General features: G+C 35.9%; 2 protein-coding genes across 11 annotated transcripts; both read left to right on the top strand.

The window, feature by feature from the left end:
* Positions 1-359: 359 nt before the first annotated feature.
* LOC133033070 (uncharacterized) lies at positions 360-1,460 on the top strand. The gene is made up of 2 exons (XM_061107628.1): positions 360-1,113; positions 1,252-1,460. Exons 1-2 carry the CDS (start codon positions 360-362, stop codon positions 1,458-1,460), a joined length of 963 nt encoding a protein of 320 aa, XP_060963611.1.
* Positions 1,461-19,837: 18,377 nt separating this feature from the next.
* LOC133033037 (6-phosphogluconate dehydrogenase, decarboxylating 1-like) lies at positions 19,838-22,859 on the top strand. Of its 10 annotated transcripts, none has more exons than XR_009685503.1 (5): positions 19,838-20,267; positions 20,967-21,458; positions 21,540-21,640; positions 22,226-22,273; positions 22,567-22,859. XR_009685503.1 is itself a non-coding variant. In XM_061107571.1 (4 exons), exons 2-4 carry the CDS (start codon positions 20,975-20,977, stop codon positions 21,581-21,583), a joined length of 294 nt encoding a protein of 97 aa, XP_060963554.1. In that variant the 5' UTR covers positions 19,839-20,267; positions 20,967-20,974; the 3' UTR covers positions 21,584-22,034. The 10 variants fall into 10 exon arrangements, 2 of the variants coding, with proteins under 2 accessions (XP_060963554.1, XP_060963555.1); XR_009685500.1 differs by having other exon boundaries at positions 19,839-20,267; positions 20,967-21,454; positions 21,540-21,839; XR_009685501.1 differs by having other exon boundaries at positions 19,841-20,267; positions 20,967-21,454.
* Positions 22,860-24,233: the final 1,374 nt, after the last annotated feature.

Raw genomic sequence — 24,233 nt, forward strand, 5'->3', positions numbered from 1 at the left:
ACCAAATACCACCAAGGCCACCGACACGGAAAAGAATACCTCGTAGAGAAAATTGTCAAACACCTGGTACTAGTAGTAGTCGTCCAGGCGAAACTAGTAATGCTAGAAGAACTACTGACAGTACAGGTCCTAATAATAGTAGAGAGACTAACGATATTAGTGGTCCTACTGATGCTCGAGGGACCAATGTGACTGGATTGAGCGATCCATTTTCTTCTTCGACAAGTTACGGTAAATTCAAGGAGAAAATGTATACAAGAGAAGACATCGAGGATCATAGTCATTATATATCTACGGGTGGCACAGCAGGCGGGGAGTTACATGTGGGAAATTTTTTTAGAGACAAAGAGCATTGAAAGATGGTTGTTGGCTTGTATGCAATGAAGAAAGGGTTTGACTACAACGTTAGGAAGTCCGGTACTGATATTTGGTACGTCACATGTAAGGATACAGATTGTGGGTGGAGATTAAGAGCGAAGAAGTACGTACTTTCTAACATGTTTGAGGTGAGTACATTTCATAATGTACATACATGTTCTCTTAATCTTCGAGGAAAAGATAACCGTCAAACATCACCTTTGATTGTTGCCCATCTAATTAAGGATAAGTTCGCAACTGACGGCTCAGATCACTTGGCCTATGATATAAGAAAAAGTATGCACAAGGATTACGGGATCCAAATGAGTTATGAAAAGGCATGGAGGTGCAGAGAGAAGGCACTACACCTAGCTCGGGGTACACTTGAAGATTCGTACTCGAAATTACCTAGTTACTTGCACATGCTACAGTTGAGAAATCCAGGTACAATCACGGATTTTGTGGTAGAAGATGGTCGCTTCAAGTATTGTTTCTTCTCTCTGGGTCCTTGTATTCGGAGGTTTCGATTTTGTCGACCTGTTGTATGCGTTGATGGGTCTTTCTTGAAGACTAGGTATGGTGGGCAAATGTTGTGTGCAGTGGCACTAGATGCAGGGAGTCATATCTTTCCTATAGCTTTTGCTATAGTTAACAGTGAAAACCACAATTCCTGGACCTATTTTATGAGAAAATTGAAAGAGATTGGTGATATTGAGAACTTAGCATTTGTTTCAAATAGGCATCAAAGCATTGTTCGTGCTTTGGATATTGTGTTCCCTGATGCACACCACGGTGCATGCTACCACCACATTATTATGAACGTCAACCACAAGTTCAAGACTGACGTCTTCACGAATGACATTTACACGTGTGCCTACACGTATTCAAGATTAGAGTTTCATAGAGAATTTGAGAATATTCGGGCAATGAATGTTGCGGTTGCACAATATCTTGAGGAAATTGGATTTGAAAAATGGGTTCGGTCGTACTTTCCAGGGGTACGTTACAATGTAATGACGAGCAACTGGGCTGAGAGCTTCAACAACACAACTAAGAACGCAAGAGGCTTCCTGATTAAAGTATTCTACTATCAAACAGTCTGACTTTGCCTTCTCTTCAACCTCAGCCTCAGTAGGTCCACGTAACATGTTAAGCCCAGTCACCAGGGCAAACTCAGCGCGGGCGAATCGACATCTCTTCTTTGCAATGTAAAAATGCACCTCATCATCCTTATTTGATTTGATCTTATGCATGAAGAGCTGATGGATAAGTGCACCCAAAAATGCTAATGACTCTCTCACAAAAAAATGCTTGAAAGGAGAGGGATTCCTCCTTCACCCTTTCCAATAACTGCATTTCCATAAACTTAGCTTTCACTTTGGGGTAATACCAACTACTGCCCCGCCAAGTCACACGACCAGTGTAATGTTTTGACACTGGAAGTAAAAGCCGTGAAACTTTGGAAGACTGCAAAAAATACCAGAAAAAATAGCTGCAAGTAAAAATTTGGTTTTCTATATTTTTTTTTTATTAATTATTGCAAGTATGAATGGATTATTTATTTGAAAGTCAATTCTAGAACTCCATAATATTCAATAAACTTTTATGTTTTAATATAAATAATAAAATTGCAAATTACAACCCCATAAAATAAAACATTATCTATTCAAGAAATTTATTTTGACCTAGTAACAACTTACTAACTAATCAAAATATTAAGTATAATCACTAAGTGTTATAAATTATCAAAGTCATGTCTCAACCCACCAGTATATATTTTTAATTAAACAAAAAAAAATATTAATTAAAAATCGAATATAACAAAAAAAATTAACAATACACAACATAATCGAGCAATAAAAAAAAATTAAAAATTACTGAGGGTATTGGGCCATATATCAGGCCCTATCGAGCCCTGGGCCAACACTAATTAAATAAGAAAATTTTACATATGAACACTTTAAAATGTAAATATTTACAAATATATAAGACACATTTTATTATACTCATATTTTAATATTAAATAGTCTAACTAACCAATTTTATAATAACTATCATACCATTAATTACCATTAATTACTTTTACTATAGTAATATTTTTTTTCCTAAAGTATCAATAACGTGATTTTTAAAACTTTTACTTTATTTTCAGTTTTAGTTTTATCTTTTTATATTAAGTATTATCTAAATATTTTCTTTAGAAGATTTTTTTCTTTTTCATTTTATTTAAAAGTTGAATCAAATCGGCTGTTTAATATGATTTTTTTGTTTAATAATATATGTGGTCTTATTTTTATCTACTTGTTAGTATTATATTATGATACTTATTAGTATGATATGTAATTTGGTACTAATTGGTATCTAAAGTAATGATATGCAATTATATATTTCATGGTGTCATATTGTACTAATTGGTATCTAAGTATTTGGGTGAACTACTTATTGTTATCCAAATAATAATAATAAAAAGAACTACAAATTAGTATCTATTTGCATGCTTAAGTTTCATTACTACTAAATTGTATCTAAAATAATTACTTATTTGTTATCTTTTTTTTTTTGAATTGATATTGAGGAGAGTTGGTATTACAATAATGTATTATAATATAACTGTAATGATAATTTTTAAATCTAATGTAATATGATATTAATTGTAAGATACTAATATTAGCAAAATTATATATATAAAGAAAGTAGTTTTAAAGTGTGTAATATTTTATTTAACTTTATAGCTAAATTTCGTCATATATAATAATAAATTTAGGATTTGGGCATATAAGAAAAGTAGTCATATATAATAACCATCGGACCCTATCGGTCTGAGCATCGGACCCATCGGGCCCGATTCTATTTGAGACTAAATGAGACCATCAGACTTCTATCGGTCCGAGCATCGGACCCATCGGGCCCGATTCTATTTGAGACTAAATGTGACCATCGGACCCCCTATCGGTCCGAGCATCGAACCCATCGGGCCCGATTTCCATTTTGAACAAACCGACACCATTGGACCCCCTATCGGTCCATCGAACCCCATCGGGTCTTCCTCTTCCCCAAGAAAAATAATACCCATTTCTTAGATCCGACAAAAATTTCTCTAAATCTAACAAAATCTTAAGTTTCACAAACACAATCACAAACAAACTCAATCTTTAACACTTTCTCACAAAAAAAAAATTAAAAAATTAAAACATACTTTGGCCTTGGACATTGTGTGGGAGGTGGTGTTGGGTCTCCGTCGACGTCTCGGTAGGAGTGGGCTGCTGTGGGTCTTCGTCGGACTGGTCTCGGTCAGAGGTGGGGGTCGACTCGTGGTGGGAGGTGGCATTGGCCGTTCGGTTCGTGCAAGGTGCGAAGTGGGAGCAAGATGAGATGAGAGATTTGGTTGAGATGAGAGAGAAAGGGTTAGAAATTATGAGAAGGGTATTTTAGGGTTTTTGTAAAAGTGTCCTATTTTTAAAATTACCTTAATTATTAGTTCTCCTAACCAATTATCCCTTATAAAATGCATAGAAATTCAAATTTTCCTTTTCATTAGAAAACATACTGGAATAAAAAAAATCATTCATAAATGAGTAAATGACAGTAATATATATCGGGAAATTTGAATTTCTATGCTTACATTACTTTAAAATTTCTTTCCTAAACTTATACTTAACAATATTTTTAATATACGACAACTTTATTGTTTTCCCCAAAATACCCTCCCCCAATTACATCAACTCCTCTCTTCCCATCTTTTCCCCTATACGTAAATCGGACCCATCGGACCCTCCTATATCGGGCCATCGGGCCCATCGGGTTGTCATCTTCAACCTCCAGCCATGCCCCCACCCCATCGGACCCGACCATCGGACGGGCATCGGGCCCCATCGGGCTCGATTAAAAAAATTCCATTTTCGACAAATCTCTTCCTAATCTTCCTAAATCTAACCTTAACTAACACATTTCACACAAAATTGCAACATATTATTCTATTTCATGAATTTAAGCACAAAAAATTAAAGGAAAAAATTGAAAAAAAAATTATCTTAGACATTTTGCGTGGTCTGGGCGGTCGGCGTGGGTGATATGGGATGAGGGGGCGGTCGGCCGTGCGTCACGTAGGGCGGTCGGCCGTGGGTGGTCTGCCGTGGGTGGGTGGTCTGCGTGTGTGGGTGCGGCACCGAGCGAGAGAGAGAGAGAGAGAGAGAGAGAGAGAGAGAGAGAGAGAGAGAGAGAGAGAGAGAGAGAGAGAGAGAGAGAGAGAGAGAGAGAGAGAGAGAGAGAGAGAGAGAGAGAGAGAGAGAGAGAGAGAGAGAGGGCAGCAGGTTTCAAATGGGGGGGGGGTATTGTGGGAATTAAGTAAATGTTATCCCATTTTACCAATACCCCCTGTTTTAAGTTTAGGGAAAAAAATATCCCCTAATGCATGCATAGAAATTCAAATTTCACTATATATCTACCCTATCATATTTACAGATAATACCAATATATTTCTGACACTTTTATTTATATTGAGTAATGAGATAAACTATTTCAGGTAAAAATAACGGCTATTTTCATCTAAAAAATAAATTTCTCTATCCTATTTTGCTCTACAGCTAATAACAATATATTTCTAGTAAAATTCCTCCTAATTATTGCAAATTAAATATATATTCCTATCTCTTACCTTATATATTAGGCAAAAAGAATTAATTAAAATTTGAAAGGTAAATTTGAATATCTATGCATTAATTGTGGGATAATTTTTTCCCTAATTGAATACATATGAAAATTAAAAATATGTGACAATTTTATCTAAAACCCAATACTGCCCCTCCCATAACTCAACCCCATCTCTCTCTCTCTTCCTCATCTCTCTCTCAACCGACCGAACCACAACCCCCGATCCCCCTCACCACCGCCCAAAGCGCCGGCCCCTCACCACTGCCTAAAACGCCGGCCCCTCACCACCGTCCACAACACCGTAAACACACATCGACGGAGACCCAAAGCACCATCCACGAACCGAACCCACGCACGCACGCACACCATCTTGATCGAACCCACGCACGCACGCCGGCCGAACACCACCGGAGAAGAAAAAGGTCCGATGCTGTGCAAAAATTTCAATTTTTTTGGGTTTTAAAGGTCGGGTCCGATGGGCCCATCGGATCCCATCGGAAGGGCATCGGACCCATCGGACGGGACATCGGGCCCCCGACTTCAAAAACCCAAAAAAACCCATCGGGCCCACGGACGGGCATCGAGCCCATCGGACCCGATTTCAAAAACCCAAAAACATGCCCTATCGGGCGAGCATCGGGCCCCATCGGACCCAACCCCTTAAAAGCCCAGAAAAATTAAAAAAAAAAAAGAGTTTTTGAGAATGTTATTTTTGGGGTTTTGGAAAAGTAGTCATATATTTTCAATGTAAAAAAGTATTAGTTTAGGGAAAAAATATTAGGTATATGTAAGTATAGAAAATCAAATTTCCCATGCGAAAATCCCCAAGTGCATCAATTATATATGTTATTATACCAAAAAAAAAGATCTTTCACTTTTATCAAAACAAAATTCAAACCTTAAACATTCCAATTGAGGAATTGTACAAGCTGGATTATATGTGTACTTACCTAAAGAAGAATAATTTTTTGCCATTAAAATTTAAAATCTCCTCTTTTTATAATATATAAAGTGCATCTGATTTTTAGCTATAACATTGGAAGGGTTGGTTAGTACTTTTGTGACAGTCAGTAGTCCCGTGATCTGTAAGGGGAAATACCGGGTAAGCTGTGCAATCTCACATCGTATGGGGAAGGTCAAGTGAGATGATTCTGAGACTATGTAGGTATGAGACTACATAGTTGAAGAGAGCTTAAATGGATTGATTGGTACTACCTATATCAACAAGGTGCATCTTGTTTTCTGGTAGCCCATCTCGAAAGAACTCCACAGTTAAGCGTACTTGGCCTGGAGCAATTTCAAGGATGGGTGACCTCTTGGAAAGTTTTTCCAGGATGCGTGTGAGTGAGGACAAAGCACGCTGAAAACACTCGTGTTGGTCTGTATGGTCAGTCATCAGTCCATGAAGTAGCTAGAGTGACGTACTCGTGTATAAGAGCCATTCATTCCGTGGGTGTAAGGGCCCAATGGAAGCTTGAAGCGGGGACGTTACAACTTTATTGGCTTTAGTAGAAGTAATGAGACTAGTGAGAATAGTGCCTATGAAATTGCCACTCTTAACAAGTATACATAACATTATCTATATTTGTATACATATAAAAAGTGTTATAATAGCTTATATCTCTCTCTTCTCATTCTATATAGCCATGTTTCATTCTCAACTTTGTTTGACTTATCATCACACCCTTCTACACCCAACCACTAACCAACCCTTTTCTTCTTCTTCTTCTTATTATTATTATTAAGAAGAAAAGGGAAATAATCGAAAATGGGGTTGGGAAAGAAATGGTTTTTATGGTCACAAGTGGTGATTGGAATGTTATTGGTACAAGCATTCTTAACTGGAATGCAAATTCTATCAAGAGTCATTCTTGGTGAAGGAACTTTTGTGTTTGCTTTGATGACATATCGTTATTTGGTTGTTGCACTTTGTGGTGCTCCTTTGGCTTTCTACTTCGAAAGGTTCTTCTTTTACTTCTTTCCCCTTTCAATTTCAAAATGTGTTTTCTTTTGTATATAGGGTCGTTCCTAGGCATAAGCGGGTTAGGCCCGTGCCTAGGGCCCACACTTTTCGGGGGCCCAAAATAAAAAGATAAAAAAAAATTAGACTTTTATTTAAATAAAATTTAAGTGTATTATAAGCAACAAATATTTATAGCATAGTTGGTTGAGGTGGATGACATAATGTCCAAGGTCATGGATTTTAATCCCATAATACTCTTTTGTTATATTTTTTTTTATATATTTTTGAGGGCTCTAAAATTTAATTCGTCTTGGGCTCATATATTTTCAAGGCTCTATTCGTTTGTATATATGTATATATATATATTTATATATGTGTGTGAATTGTTTGTTGTTGTTGCAGAGTTAGTGAAGTAAAGAAGTGTAGTAAGAAGGTTTGGTTTTGGTTTTGGCTATTTTGGAATGCTTTAGCAGGGTAAGCCAATTTTGTTTTGGTATTGATTTTTGATACATTTTCATATGATTTGCTTTTAAATTTATCTTGTTTGCCACTTATTTTGATCAAATTAATAATATTCTCGTTTGATTCAAAAAAATTGATTGTGATTTTTCACTAGTTTTGATTTTGATCTTGTAGGAATTTTTAAGATAGGATTTTACTATCTTGTCCCCTACACCAACAAACAAACAAATCAATTTCCCAGGGTCAATTTCGACCTTTCCCTGTTTCCCTGACTTTTCAAAGTCAGAGGTCAATACGACCTTGTTTTGCCTTTGAACAAAACCTAAGAAGGGATCGAGAACCTTCTCATTCAATCCCTCTCTCTCTGAAATGCTAGAAACCTTAGCAGAGAGATTCTCAAGAGAAACTCGAACCCTAACCCTTTGTAAACCCAGAAAATCAAGCCCAAACACAACACACAGATCAGATCTACAATGATCTGATCTGTACACAACCACACACACAAATAGAAACAGTTTAGAGTTAGAAAACACCAGAAATTTTCCCAAAGTTCACCAATAAATTGGCTACGTCTCCGTTTGAGCTGCTCCTCAAAAATGAGAGCTCGATTCCACTAGATCTTGCTGTTCAGAAGTACATCAGAGGAGATTCCAAGTCACAGGTAATTTCTTCGACTGGTAATCTCAGTTTAATACAAGTTTTAGTGTTTATTCTCTCTTCCTAACAAAGTCTAACTCTCTATTTGTTTTCTCGTGCATGCGAGGTACTTTTCATCTCCTTCTTCAAGTTCAGAACCTCTGGATCTTGAAGTAATCACTCAACCGTGTTTATCTGAGTTTGAGTGCAGGTATATATAGATCTAGGGTTCCTTGTTTTTATTTCTGCATGTGTTTAATTTGTTAGTTACAGAAATTAGTTAGGTGTGGATTTAACCAAATCCATTCTAACTAATTTCTGTTAGGGAAGTAGAGGTCGAAGGCCAACTTAGGGCTTTACTTGTATTTACTATTCTGTCCTTGTGTTGTTTTGTATTAAGTCTTAATATCGGTGTAAGTGGAGGTTTATTCCAACAATTTCCACCTAAACCTTCACTGAGCTGATAATTTAGTGGTCGAGTCATTTCTGAGGGTCATAGCTCTGTGATCCAAAGGATCACATTATCCTTGATCCAACCCTATTAAGTTTAAACAATGTTTAAACTTAGATAGGGTGATCACCTTAGTCCCCATGTCTGCAGGGTTTTCTTCTGTAGGTACTTTGTCAATATTTATGTGTCCCTGTGTCACTTTGTCTCTGATGAAGTGGTACTTTATCTCTATGTGCTTGGTTCTGTCATGGAACATAGGGTTTCTGCATAGATGCACACAACTCTGGCTGTCAGAGTAAATAACTGGTTTTGAGTCTAGTAGTTTTAGCTCTTCTAGGACTCCTTTAACCCATATACTTTCTTTAATAGCTTCTGTAGTTGCAATGTACTCTGATTCAGTTGTGGATAATGCCACAACAGGTTGTAATTGGACTTTCCAACTTACACAATTCCCCCTTAGTAATAGTATGTAGGCTGATGTAGATTTCCTACTATCTCTGTCCGCAGCATAGTCTGCATCACTGAAGCATTCTATTGCTGTGCTTCCTTGTTGTTTCTTGTACTTGAGTCCTAGCTTAGTTGTCCCAATTAGATACCTTAGTAACCATTTCATAGCAAGCCAGTGTGTCTTACCAGGATTTGTCATGAATCTGCTAAGTACACTAATAGCATAAGCAAGGTCAGGTCTAGTGCTTACCATTAGGTACATAACAGATCCAATAGCATTAGCATAGGGAATTTTACTCATTTCCTCCTTCTCAGCTTTGCTCTCAGGGCATTGCTTCTTAGATAGTGTAAACTGTGTAGTTATAGGTTGGCTAGCAATTTTAGATCCCTTCATTGAGAATTTCTCAATTATCTTGTGTATGTAGTCTTCCTGAGTTAGGCTAAGTGTTCCTTCTGCTCTGTTTCTCTTAATAGAGATTCCCAAAATCTTAGTAGCTTCCCCTAGGTCTTTCATTTCAAACTCAGTCTTGAGTAGGCCCTTCATTGTGTTTACTCTTGCTCTTTCCTTACTGATTATAAGCATATCATTTACATACAGAAGTAGATATATGACTTTATTAATATCAGTTCCTTTGTAGTACAAACAATGGTCATAGTAACTCCTAGAAAACCCTATTTTTAGCATAAATCCATCAAACCTTTTATTCCATTGCCTAGGTGACTCTTTTAACCCATACAGTGACTTAACTAGCTTACAGACAAAGTTTTCCTTCCCATTTTCAATATAGCCTTTAGGTTGCCTCATATAGATCTCCTCCTCTAGTTCACCATGTAGGAAAGCAGTAGTAACATCCATTTGGTCTATTTCTAGGTTGTATTGAGTTGCTAGACTTAGCATTATCCTTATAGTCTTGTATTTTGCAACTGGTGCAAATACTTCATTAAAATCTATACCCTCTTTTTGTGTAAACCCTTTGGCCACTAACCTGGCCTTATATCTTATAGGTGCATTCTTAGTTCTGCCTTCTTTCTCCTTGAATAGCCATTTGCAATCAACTATGCTCTTGTCTTTAGGTTTAGGTACCACAATCCAGGTTCTGTTTTTCTTAAGAGATTCCATCTCTTCATCCATTGCACCTTTCCATTTCCTGGAATTTGGTCCTTTAATGGCCTCTTCATATGATTGAGGTTCATTATTGACCATTTCCAACTCACTCATAAAGGCATATGCAATGTCTTCATCCCATATATTAAAGCTGTACTTAGGATTAGGTCTTGGTACCCTTCTACCTCTGTCCCTGACCAATTGGTAATCCCCCAAGTCTTCTTGAGTCCCTTCATCAATAAGGCCAGTATTATCATCATCAGGTTCCACCTGAACCTGGTCCCCAGGTTCCACCTGAACCTGATCTCCCTGGTTCTGTTCAGGTGTGTTCACTGTTTGTTCCACCTGAATAGATCCAGTTCATTCATTTGCAGTGTTACCTGCATTTTCAGTGTCTTTTGTACCTGCACTAGGGTTAGAAGAAATAGGCAAACATGGAAAAATATCTTCCTTAAATATTACATCCCTGCTATTGATGGTTTTAAATCCTCTTTGTTCCCAAACCCAAAGCCTATATCCCTTAACTCCTTCTGGATACCCCAGAAAAACACATTTCATAGCCCTATGTTCTAATTTTCCAACACTTTGGTGTGCATATGCTGCACAACCAAATACTCTAAGATTAGATAGGTTAGGAGGTTTACCAGACCATTTTTCCTCTGGAGTTTTGAATCCATTTGCACTGGATGGACTCCTGTTGATTAAGTACACAGCTGTTAAAGCTGCTTCTCCCCAGAAACCTTGTGATAGTCCAGATTGCAACAGTAAGCATCTCACTTTGTTGAGAATGGTTCTGTTCATTCTCTCTGCAACTCCATTCTGTTGGGGTGTAATTCTAACTGTCCTGTGTCTCTGTATGCCATTTTCTTTACAATAATTGTTAAACTCTTCATTACAAAATTCTAATCCATTGTCAGTCCTTAGAGTTTTTAATTTTTCATTTGTTAAATTTTCCACAAGTGTTTTCCACTGTGTAAACTTAGAAAAAGCCTCATTTTTATGTTTTAACAGAAAAATCCAAACTTTCCTTGAAAAATCATCAACAATAGATAGAAAATATACACAGCCACCATGAGTACTTGTTTTCTCTGGTCCCCATAGATCAGAGTGAACATACTCTAGTATTTTCTTAGTGTTGTGTGTGCCAGTGGAAAATTTCAATCTATGATGTTTTCCAAGCACACAACACTCACAGAAATCTAGTTTACATACCTTGTCTTTACCTAGCAGATTCTGTTCACTCATTAGTTGCAGTCCCTTTTCACTTATGTGTCCTAGCCTTTTGTGCCATAGCATTGCATTTGAGTCATCACTGTTGCTGTGAGCAGTGTAGTTACAAGGTACAACAGGTGTGCCTTTTAAGTAGTATAAACCTCCATCTTTGTGTCCTTTCATGATAGTTAGGGCTCCTTTGCTTATTTTCATTTGGCCAGATTCAATCTTGCTAACAATGCCTTGGTCATCTAGAACACTTAGTGAAATTAGATTCCTGGCTAGGTTAGGAACATATCTAACTTCACTTAGAGTTCTGACCATTCCATCATGCATTTTAAAACTAATAGATCCAGAGCCTTGTATATCACAAGTCTGATTGTTTCCAAGTATAACTCTGCCCCCATTTGATTTCCTGAAATCAAACATGAAAGTTTTATTATTAGTCATGTGGAAAGTGCAACCAGAGTCAAGGATCCATTCATCTTTGATGGATGGTCCAACTTGGTACACTTCACCACTTTCATAACCATCAGTAATATTAGCATCATGCATATCAGATTTAGGTTTAGAGTTAGAGTATATAGAATCTCCCTGTCCATGTGGTTTTTGTTTGTTAAGAAATAACAATCTCTTTTAAAATGCCCTGGTTTACCACAGTTGTAACAACCATTAGTTTCATCAGAGTTTCTAGGGTTAGAACTTGATCTGCCTCTTTGAAATCCTCCCTGTTTGTTTGAACCTCTGCCCTGACTTCTACCTCTGTTATTCCAAGGTTTTCTTGGACCTGGTCTGCCCCTACTCAGGTTGACTTCACCATTTGAATGTCCACCTTTCTCTGTCCTCATCTCTAAGTCTTTAGATTTGAGTGCTGAAATCACCTCCTCTAGGGTTATAGATGTCCTACCATACTTTATTGCAGTTTTAACTTCTCTGTAGGATTCAGGTAGTGAGTTTAGGATAATTATAGCCTGGTTTTCATCACTTAGTGCCTCATTTTCCCCAGAATTTGCAAGTTCAATGTGCATCCTTAAGAATTCATCCAAATTTTGATCAAGAGATTTGGATGAACTCATTTTAAAACCAAAGATCCTTTCCTTCAAGAAAATCTTGTTGGTTAGTGATTTCTGTTGAAACTGTTCTTCCAGTTTCTTCCAAATCTGGGCAGGAGTTTCTTCCTTGTCAATTAGCCTGATAATGGCATCTGATAAGTTAAATATCATGATACCAGTTGCAGTTTCCAAGTATTCTTCTTGTTGAATCTTGGTAGTCCCTTCTGGCCATTCTATAGGGTCATTAAGTACTCTTAATAGTTTCTGTTGGGCCAAGAGTGACTTAATCTTTCTCCTCCAAATCCTGTAATCACCAGAACCATCAAATTTGTCAATGTCAACCTTTAAATTTCTCATAATTAATGAAGTTAAATAAAACCAGATAAAATAGGTAATAATAAGCAATTTAGTTATAAAGATTATTAGAAAATGTCCCAGAAATCCTTTGTTAAAGATTTCAGATTGATCTGGTTGAGTTCTTGAATTTCTTGTTTGTGTTTCTTGATTTCTTGCTTGAGTTTTTCTCCTTCTTGATAAGTTTGAATGTTGATCTTTTCCAGCTTTAACCAAGCTCTGATACCATTGTAGGAATTTTTAAGATAGGATTTTACTATCTTGCCCCCTACACCAACAAACAAACAAATCAATTTCCCAAGGTCAATTTCGACCTTTCCCTGTTTCCCTGACTTTTCAAAGTCAGAGGTCAATACGACCTCGTTTTGTCTTTGAACAAAACCTAAGAAGGGATCGAGAACCTTCTCATTCAATCCCTCTCTCTCTGAAATGCTAGAAACCCTAGCAGAGAGATTCTCAAAGAGAAACTCGAACCCTAACCTTTGCAAACCCAGAAAATCAAGCCCAAACACAACACACAGATCAGATCTACAATGATCTGATCTGTACACAACCACACACACAAATAGAAACAGTTTAGAGTTAGAAAACACCAAAAATTTTCCCGAAGTTCACCAATAAATTGGCTACGTCTCCGTTTGAGCTGCTCCTCAAAGATGAGAGCTCGATTCCACTAGATCTTGCTGTTCAGAAGTACATCAGAGGAGATTCCAAGTCACAGGTAATTTCTTCGACTGGTAATCTCTATTTAATACAAGTTTTAGTGTTTAATCTCTCTCCCTAACAAAGTCTAACTCTCTGTTTGTTTTCTTGTGCATGCGAGGTCCTTTTCATCTCCTTCTTCAAGTTCAGAACTCCTGGATCTTGAAGTAATCACTCAACCGTATTGATCTGAGTTTGAGTGCAGGTATATATAGATCTAGGGTTCCTTGTTTTATTTCTGCATGTGTTTAATTAGTTAGTTACAGAAATTAGTTAGGTGTGGATTTAACCAAATCCATTCTAACTAATTTCTGTTAGGGAAGTAGAGGCCGAAGGCCAACTTAGGGCTTTACTTGTATTTACAGTTCTGTCCTTGTGTTGTTTTGTATTGAGTCTTAATATCAGTGTAAGTGGAGGTTTATTCCAACAGATCTCACAACACATGTTAGCTGCAAAAATATTGAGAATATATTGTTTTTGATTTGATTAATGTGCTCATCAGATTGAATTGCTCTTCAAAAAGCAATCATATCAATCTCATTACATATATATACAAAATGTATTATTTGTTGTGACTAGATAAATAGATATTATTGTGTTCAAAAAGCAATGATATCAACCTCATTTATTAGGTATTTTAATGAAATTATGTAACCTTAAGTAAGGTTAACACACACAATTAACTTTCATCTTACAATTAATGCTATATTCTCTCTCTTGATTCAATAACAAATATTCAGTATTTAGTAAGATACTATACTTCCCTCTTTACATCAATTGTGCCTACAGTTGAGAATATTGAAGATTTGGTGCAATCAGTGGGACAAGTAGTTACAGATGAGATGAATGAAACATTGGTAAAGCCTTTTTCTCTTAAGGAAATTGAAGAAGCAGTGTTTAGTATGCCAGCAGATTAAAGCCCGGGGCCAGATGGGATGAGTGCAATGTTTTACCAAAAGCATTGGGACATTGTTGGACCTTTAGTATCTAAAACAATTCTTGATTGTTTATCGGGAGTAGCTGATATGACACTTATTAATGATTCTTTGATTACTCTTATTCCTAAAGTCAAGAATCCTGATTCGATTAGTGATTTTAGACCGATTAGTTTATGTAATGTTTCATATAAAATAATCGCTAAAATGCTAATTAATAGGTTCAAGATTCTTTTACCATTAGTTATAAGTGGGAACCAAAGTGCCTTCGTTCCTGGAAGACTCATTACCGATAGTGTTCTCATTGCTTATGAATGCCTGCACAACCTAAAAGCGAGGAAAGATGGTAGGCGATGTTATGTGGCTATGATGTTATGTTGAAGATGGGTTTTAAGGCAGAATGGGTTCATATTATTATGAAGTGCGTTTCAACTGTATCCTACTCCTTCCAATTTAATGGTACCATTTATGGAAAATTCATTCCAAATAGAGGGTTAAGACAAGGTGATTCATTATCTCCTTATCTTTTCCTCATTTGTGCAGAAGGTCTCTCGGCTTTAATTAAGCAGGCAGAAAGCAAGAAAGAAATATTTGGTCTAAAAGTGGCGAGAGAAGCTCCCTCTATTAATCATCTATTCTTCGCTGACGATAGTTTACTCTTCTTGGCGGCTAATGAGGGATCATTGCATTCAATCCAACAAATTTTTGGAGTTTATTCAAGGTGCTCAGGATAGGTAAAAAGTTGGTAGTATGGGTAATTGGAATTTTAATTCATTATTATATTAATTACCAAATGTTATTTGCTTTAAAAGTTGGATAAGTAACTTTATGCTTTGATTCTTTCTTTCGAATTTATAGGTAATAAATTTCAATAAATCTATTCTCTGTTTTTCGTCAAATACAAAGGAAGAAATGAGGAAACTGTATTCAGAAGCCTTAAATATGCAGACAACGGAGGCCATTGAAAAATATTTGGGTTTACCTATGATAGGTGGAAAGAACAAAACTGAGATTTTTAGACCAATAAAGGATAAAATATGGGCAAAACTTCATGAGTATCAGGCAAAACTTTTTTCACAAGGGGGTAAGGAAGTACTGGTCAAAGCTGTTATCCAAGCAATGCCCACCTACCAAATGTCATGTTTTAAAATTCCAGAGGTATCGGGGAAGAGATAGAAAAATTGATAGCAAGATACTGGTGGGGATCAGTTGACAACAAACATAAAATTCATTGGAGAGCTTGGCATAAGATTTGTAAACCAAAGAGTGATGGAGGTTTAGGTTTTAGACGGTTCAGCCAGTATAATCAAGCTCTTTTGGCAAAACAGGCATGGATGATCTTAATGAACCCCAAATCAATATTGGCTCAAGTTTTGAAAGCACGATATTTCAGGCTCACAAATATTCTAGAGGCAGAAAAGGGATCATATCCGTCACCAACTTGGCAAGGAATTCTATGGGGTAGAGATTTGTTATTAAAGGGTCTTAGACGGAGTATAGGAAATGGTAAAGATACAAGGACATTCAGAGACCCATGGTTACCAAGACCACCTTCTTTCCTTCCTAGCTCAGCTCAAGCGTATGAGGTGGCAAGAGTGTCAGATCTTATTGGGTCGCCTGGATGTTGGAATTTTACCGTAATACATCAGCACTTTAATCCTCCAGATGCAGAATGTATTTCATCCATCCCGTTGAGTCCATTCAATCATGAAGATGCGTGGTTTTGACATTATACTAATCATGGTAATTATTCTGTAGGCAGTGGATATAACACTGCAATGACTTTGGATAAGTCATTACCCTCATCAGCTAGTGATGTGTTCTTAACATGGTAGAAGCAATTCTGGGGATTAAAAATACCCAGGAAAATTTTACATTTTGCGTGGAGGGGTTTCCATGAAATCTTGCCAACGCGCATTGGATTGGAAAAAAGAAAAATAGTTTCTAATAATTCATGTGAGTTATGTGGATTTGGAGGAGAGTCTAATGCTCATGCTATTTTCTGGTGTCCCTTTGCACAAGAAATTTGGAAACTTCTGGAGTTTACATTTCTACATGAGGTGAGAGAGGTAATTGATTTTAAAAATGTGATATTATATGCTGCCGAGGTGGTAGAAAAGGATTTGTTTGAGAAAACTAATATTAGTGCTTGGGTCATATGGACGGAGAGAAACAAAATTACTCATGGTCAACATTTAGGACAACCACAACAGATTGTTAATTGGAGTGACAGTTATTATGGAACTGTTGTATCTGCTCGTGATGGAGCCAAGGTTAGTAGCCTTCCTATTCAAAGAAATAGAAATAATTCAAAAGTTCTACATAGGGATCCTCAAGAAGAACAGAGACATACAATACTTATGGTTGATGCAGCAGTACTGAATAATACAAGTTCAGTTGGCTTAGGGGCTATTATCCTTTCAGAAGATAGAAGGGTGAGGGCAGCAGTTTGCAAGCCTCTCAAAGGTAGACAGTTCTTTATCTTTAAGGAAATTTTTTCGATTTGTATTAACCTTAAATTTTATAGCATAGTGTTTGGAACAAGTTTCCAAACGTTATACATGGGGCGGTTTTATGTTTGAATAATATTAGGTTTGGTTCTATATGTTTCAGATGATGTAGGGTCTTTTTATATCTTAATTGCTAAAAGGGCTAGGTCTGATGTAACAAGTTTTAAAATATGCTTCTAGCTAAGTGATTGAGCAGTACTTGGTGGTGTTTATATAATGTGGATAGGTATTTTTAGACTGATTAGTTAATCATTGGTAGGCTAGTTTTGGAGTGCACTTGTATCAGGCTTGAATGTATCAAGACTTATATGTTTTTGCCCTTTTTGGGGAAAATGTTTATTTTATGTTTTATGGTGTTCTTTCACTAGCCAAAGGGTTATCCCTTTGGCTAGTTTTTTCCTTTTATTCTTTTTTAGCATTGTTGATTTTATCGTTTTGGGGTTGCGTCTCTTGTGGTAGTTTGCCTTTAACTTTGACTCATAATTCTCATTTTGGTGTTTTCTGGGTTGTTATGTCTTCAGGAAGTATCTTTGTTTTACAAGCGGAGACCTTGGCACTTTTGTTTGGACTTAATTGGGCTCTTTCATGCGGAATCCAAATTAAAGAGGTTTTTTCCGATTCTCTGTCTCTAGTCACAGCTATAAACAAAGGAAAGGTTTTTTTCAACGAGCTGGGTGTGCTTTTTGAGGATGTCATAGCTTTATTGTCTAAACTCCCGGGAGCAGTTTTGTCCCATGTGGCTCGAAATACGAATTCTGCAGCACATGGTTTGGCAAAACATGCTCTTCGGTTAGACAATGAGCTATCCTGGTTCGAGGAGGTGCCGCCGCCGATTGTGGATTGCTGCTTTGTTAATCATGTGTGATCTGGATCACCGCGTCAAAAAAAAATATTCAGTATTTAGTATATTTCTATTTTTTTAACAAATATTGTATCTATATTAATTAATTTAACAACTTTATTTGGTAGGTACACAATTCTTCTTAATATGCAATCTGCCCCAGCTACCCGCAGACGGTCTCGGTTTAGATTTGAGAAAATGTGGCTTCATGATCAAGACAATGTTGATATTATCTCTAATTGTTGGTCTCAGAATTCTAGGGGAGATGTTATCTCAGATTTTTTGGGTAAATTGAAGACTTGTGCGGATCAACTACAGACCTGGCATGTTCATAAATATGGTAAATTGAAGACTGATATTTCCCAAGCCCAAAAGAAGGTTCATAATCTTCATTCGGCCCCTGCTAGACAGCAGTCTCTTCACCATTCTGATATGAATCTGCAGCACAGTCCACAAAATAATATTCAACAGGCCGAAAACATTTTGGGTGATCTTCTTGCTAAGGAGGAGCTTTATTGGCAACAACGTTCTCGGATTGACTGGTTAAAAGAGGGAGATCGCAATACCAAATTTTTCCATGCTAAAGCCAAAGCGCGGAATGTTAATAATAATATTACTTCGTTGGTGGATGATCATGGTCACACTGTCACTTCTAGGGAGGGTATTGCTGATATCATTTCTACTTATTTCACTACCATTTTTACTGCTCAAGAGGAGGATCATTGGGCTCTCTCTCATGTCCTCTCAACTATCCCCACTACTGTTCAGGATTCTCATAATGAATATTTGTCAAAGGAGTTCACTGAGGCTGATGTTCTTTCGGCTTTAAAAACAATGGGATCGGATAGAAGCCCTGGGATAGATTACATGTCAGCTATGTTTTACCAACACCATTGGCATATCGTGGGTGAATCTGTGTCGAAAATGGTTCTACATGTTCTTAACGAAGGAGGTAACCTAGCTGCTTTTAATAAGACATTATTAACGCTCATTCCTAAGGTCAAAAAACCAAGATCGATGAAAGACTTTCGGCCTATCAGCCTATGTAATGTTATCTATAAACTCATCTCTAAGATGCTTGCCCTTCGGCTTAAGGATATCCTTCCAATGGTTATCTCTGAAACTCAAAGTGCATTCCTTTTGGTTCGGTTGATCACTGACAATGTCCTCGTTGCTTTTGAAATGATTCATGGTATTAAACATCGGAAGAAAGGTAGAAAAGGGTATGCTGCTCTGAAGTTAGATATGAGTAAGGCCTTTGATAGAGTGGAATGGTCGTTTCTTGCTGCTGTTATGGGTAAGATGGGCTTTAATATTCGCTGGATTTCTCTCATTATGACATGTCTCCACACGAACACCTTCAGTTTTCTTCTTAATGGGACTGTTATGGGCTCTATATCTCCACAACGAGGCTTGCGACAAGGGGATCCCTTATCACCTTACTTTTTTTTAATTTGTTCTGAGGGTCTCTCAAGGCTGCTACAATATGAAGAAAGCATAGGGAGGTTAAAGGGATTTGCTGTGGCTCGCCGAGCTCCTTCTATTACTCATTTATTTTTTGCTGATGATAGTCTCCTATTTTGCCAAGCAGATGATCGGTCATGTGGAGCTATTAAGAGAGCTCTGGATATTTATCATTGAGCCTCGGGACAACAACTTAATTTAGTCAAATCTATATTGTCTTTCTCCCCTAATACCCCTGCTGCCGTCAAGGACTCTTTCCAACATATTCTTGGGATTCCGATTAGTGAATGCCATGAGAAATATTTGGGGCTGCCTGCTTATACGGAAAGATATAAGAAACAAATGTTTAGTGAGATTAAGGAACGTATTTGGAAGCTTATGAAAGGTTGGAATGATAAACTTTTCTCCATTGGAGGTAAGGAAGTTCTTCTCAAAGCGGTTGTGATAAACAAATGATAAACAAATGCTTTAGATGACTTGTTTAATAATAATAATAATAATAATAATAATAATTTATATATATATATATTTATATATGTGCAGGGTAGCATGTATGGGATTATTTTTATTGGGCTGAGAGATACAACAGCTACTTATGCAACAAATTTCCTCAACTTAGTTCTGATTGTCACCTTTGTCTTATCAATCCTACTCAGGTAAGATCATTACATAAATATCTGTATATATCTTTATATATTAAAAGTGCCTATCTAACGGCAATTCTTGGTTTAACAGAATATGCTTTACAAATAAAAGAATATTCTGTTAAATTTAACCCCAAAAACAATCGTCCACCATTTTTTGAATCGTGACTGTCAAATCTACATATTCTCTCTTTGAAAACTCTCTCTCTGAAAACTCTTTTGTTTCTCTTAAAATTCTCACAATCCAAAATCCCAGACATCGGTCTGGCTTTGATCCGGGGATTAAATTGAATCGTCGATCCTTTTCTACAGTTCCTCGGGAAAAGCCTTCGCCTCTTTCTCTTTTTGCGTTTGGATTTTGGTGTGATTGAATAGTGGTTTGTGTTTGACAACCAAGAAAACAGGTGAAGCGGGATTCTGTAAAAACGACGACGGCGACGACGGATCTGTTGGTGGAGAGTCGGAGTAGCTCTGACTGTCTGGTAGGCCTGGAGTGCTTGCCTCTGATTGTTGTAATTGTATTTAGGTTGACGCGTTTGAGCACTGCAAAATTATTTATTTATAATCAATTTGCGTGTTCTTTTCTTCATTGTGATTTATTTGATTTTAAAATTATTTGACAAAATTTTACTTCTTGGGATTGGGATATCATCAGATGATTATCTCCCTTGAAATGTTAGCTTTGTCATGAATACTTGGTCTATTTTGACCAACCTTTTGACAAGTTTCAATTACGATCAAATTATGTTAATATTATTTGGACTTGTAGATAGAAAAACGGCTTCACCTACCTTAATTTTTTTAGTATTCTTTAATTAAGTGTGTAGGTCCACTAATCTTGTTTAGGGTTCCTACTGATCTTTACCTTGCAATTGTTAGCTCTTTTTGCATCTTAAAGATTGTGGAGTTCTGCTAAAATTCTGTAGAAAACAAATATATTTTATTTTAGTGAAAAACCATGATGTTGTTATATTGATTTATTATATTAGTTGGACTTCAATTAGATGAAATTCATTGTTTCAGTTTCTATTTTCGCTCTTTGAAACTCAATTTGGTATGGACATGAAAATTTGACTTTTGTTTGATATCATCTAATTATTTTTGTAAGTTTTTATGGTTCCTAGATTTCTTTGTAGCCATGAGAAACATTTGTCTTACTAGCAAGTTCAAATTCTGTGCAGGGAAAACTATGGCACCCCCCTCAACACCTACTCGAATAGGCCTTGTTGGTTTGGCTGTCATGGGCCAGAATTTGGCACTCAACATTGCAGAAAAAGGATTTCCAATTTCTGTTTATAACAGAACTACCTCCAAAGTTGATGAGACTGTTGAAAGAGCAAAACTAGAAGGTGACCTTCCTGTGTACGAGTTCCATGACCCCGAATCTTTCGTTAACTCAATTCAAAAGCCACGAGTCATTATCATGCTTGTCAAGGCTGGGGCACCTGTTGACCAGACTATAAAGACCCTCTCTGCTTATGCATATTTTGTAACAGTGAAGCATTCGCATTTTCATCTTTCAAGTTTTTAAGGAAATAGCATCACAAAATAATTAAATTTTAATGGCAGGGTATCATTTGCAGATTCACAACAAGATTATGATTCATCTGTACTGTTGAACGACCATTTTGATAGCCCACTTGGTTCTCCAGGCACCAGTGATGTGTTGGTGGGTACACAAAACAAAAGTTTTTTTTTTAATTGTTACTCTTTTTGGCCTGATGGTAACAATTGCTTCATCTTTTTTTGTGCAGCATCAATACTGGAATTGTTGAAACTTATTACGGACTCTGGTTGAGTACCTCCTCAGCCTATTATATTTCTTTTTAATGGTGCTGAGGAACCTTTTATGCTGGTAAGATGTTTTATTGGATCAATTCCACAACTGAAACTATGACTCACCCTTATAAGTTGTAACTTTATGCTCATTGTACATATCATAATGTCTGATGGTAATTATGATGATTTCTCACATGGTTTTATGATGACTCATAAGTGGCGTGAGACCATTGACGCTTTTATAAATGTGGAAGCATTTGGGATAGGCGGACCAGGTAGAACACCATCAAATCAATACCATTCTCAATAATTGTAAAATATAAAAGTGTGCACATAGTTCGTTCCTACTACATGTGCATAATTAATTCATTGGGTGTCCTATATTTCTCTTCTTTAAATTGAGTGTTTGTAATAAGAATACAGAAACCACTTTCCATTTCTAATGCAATGTCAATCATATTGATATTGGATTTGGACAGGTTAAACCTGGTTTCTCTTCATACTTTATTTGTATCAATTGTTTCATTCTGCATATGATTAATAATTTGGATAATGTTAGGGAAAGTGGAATGAAATAGTGAAACAACTGATTTTTCTTAGAAAGGTCAACAACTTTTAGATGCTGCATCATTTTTTTTTACTTTTATTACTAAAATTGCAGATTTAGTTTGTCAATCTGGGATGACTGCTTCTCGTGTCAACTTAAAAGGTATTTTATTTCTTTTTACAGTATTTTCATTGACAATTCTTCAATTGCCATGTGTTAAAGAATTTATTATATTTGAATGGTTTGTTTACTAATACTTCTGAAAAATAAAAGATTTTTAATTTTTTTTTCTTCTAATAGCGGCTATCTAAGGGTTATTTATGAGAAATGAATCATAAAGTTTTGAAATTGACTTTTTGTGGAAATCTGTATCTATGAACCTAATCAGTCTTTATTGTGCTTAATTTTGTTATATGTTGGAATTTGTTGTTAACTGCTCTTCTTTTATTGATTAGTTGTGTCTGGTGGAGAGCATGTTGATGTGAATATAGGAGCAAAAGTGACACCAAAAGTGCAGTCACTTATTCTAAATTCTTATAAGTTATCAGCATATTAATGATTTCTGTGCTATCATTTTTGTGGAGCGTGTCGTCTCTCCTCATTTTTTAATGCTTAATGTTTATGTATTTCTTAGTGTTAATGTATGTTCAACTACTTCTAATGTTGACTTGAGCCTTTGGGTAAACTTATTTACTAGGTAATTTTAGTAAAGCCAATATTGCAAAGCTTCCACTTGGTAATTACTAAACGAGTTTGTCTCTTTGCCTAATATTCAGTTCCATGTAATTATTATTTGTAAGAAGAATCCATAAATATAATGATATACAATTTACTTTTATAAAACAAATGTTCATATAATCATGCATTTAGTTACCAACCTCTAAAAAACAAAAAAAAAACAAAAAAACTTTAAATAAAACTAATATTTACGTGGCTCGGCAGGTAATATTCATCTAGTATATATATATATATATATGTATAATGTGTAATTAATTAAGACTTTGGTTTTGTGTAGGTTAGAGAGGTTGAATCTACATACAAAAGGAGGTAAAATGAAATGTATTGGGGCATTAATGTGTGTAAGTGGAGCACTTACAAGTGGTCTTTACAAAGGAAAATCGTACCACATGATAAGTCATCATCATCATAATCATACTTCAAATCATTCCCATATCACTTACAATTGGCCACTTGGCACTCTCATGTTGGTTGGTGGTTGCTTCTCCTATTCTGCATTGTTCCTCGTACAAGTATGCACTTTTATTATGCACTTTTATTATTAAGAGGATTGCTATTAGTCATGGTGCCTAGCACCTTCTCGACATGTCACGTTGTGATTGGCTAGCAATACTTACTAAAAAGTGTTATATTAAATTATGTGGGACCCGATACTTAGTTAGACCAATAGCGATATGGTGCCCTTTAGTATTTCTCTATTATTAAATATGGTGTCGTTTAGTAAAACTTTTGTTTTTTAATTTTTAATCATAAAATAAAAGTAAAAATTTTGTTTTTGAAAAATAAAAATGCATTCGGTAACCATTTTTATTTTTCAATTTTAAAAACAAAAATAAAAATAAAAATGTGTACTGTAAAATTTATTTTTATTTTTTGATTTTATTTCAGGCGAGTCTAAGTTCGGGATCGGATTTTAGGTCAGAGGTCGGGTTCAACGCCAAGGCCGTGGGGAGGAATTTAGGTCCGAGTTTGGTTAGAATCTAAAATATTAATTAAGAAAAAAAAAACTGTTTAAAAAAAAATTAAAAGTGATTTTGTTTTGTTTTTAAAGTTTTGATTTTTAATCAAAAAATTAAAAAGTGAAAACAGGTTTATAGAACATGTTTTTGAAAAATATTTTTATTTTTTTAATTTTAAAAACAAAAACTGATTAAAAAAGTGTTACTAAATGCAGCCTATATAAACTAAATAATTAAACCACGCTTGTTGCTTAATATTTTTATTAATATTAATTAAGTGGTATAACAATAGGAAATATGATATTGTGATATTATAATTTAAAAAAAGTAACATGTTAGAATTTTAAAAATACAATTTAGTATTTTACAAAATATATAGAAACTAGAAAGATATGGTTATTTTTAACAAATAAAAAAATAGAATT

This window comes from Cannabis sativa, unplaced genomic scaffold (genome assembly GCF_029168945.1).
Source record: "Cannabis sativa cultivar Pink pepper isolate KNU-18-1 unplaced genomic scaffold, ASM2916894v1 Contig2, whole genome shotgun sequence".
In the NCBI taxonomy this organism is placed as follows: Eukaryota; Viridiplantae; Streptophyta; class Magnoliopsida; order Rosales; family Cannabaceae; genus Cannabis; species Cannabis sativa.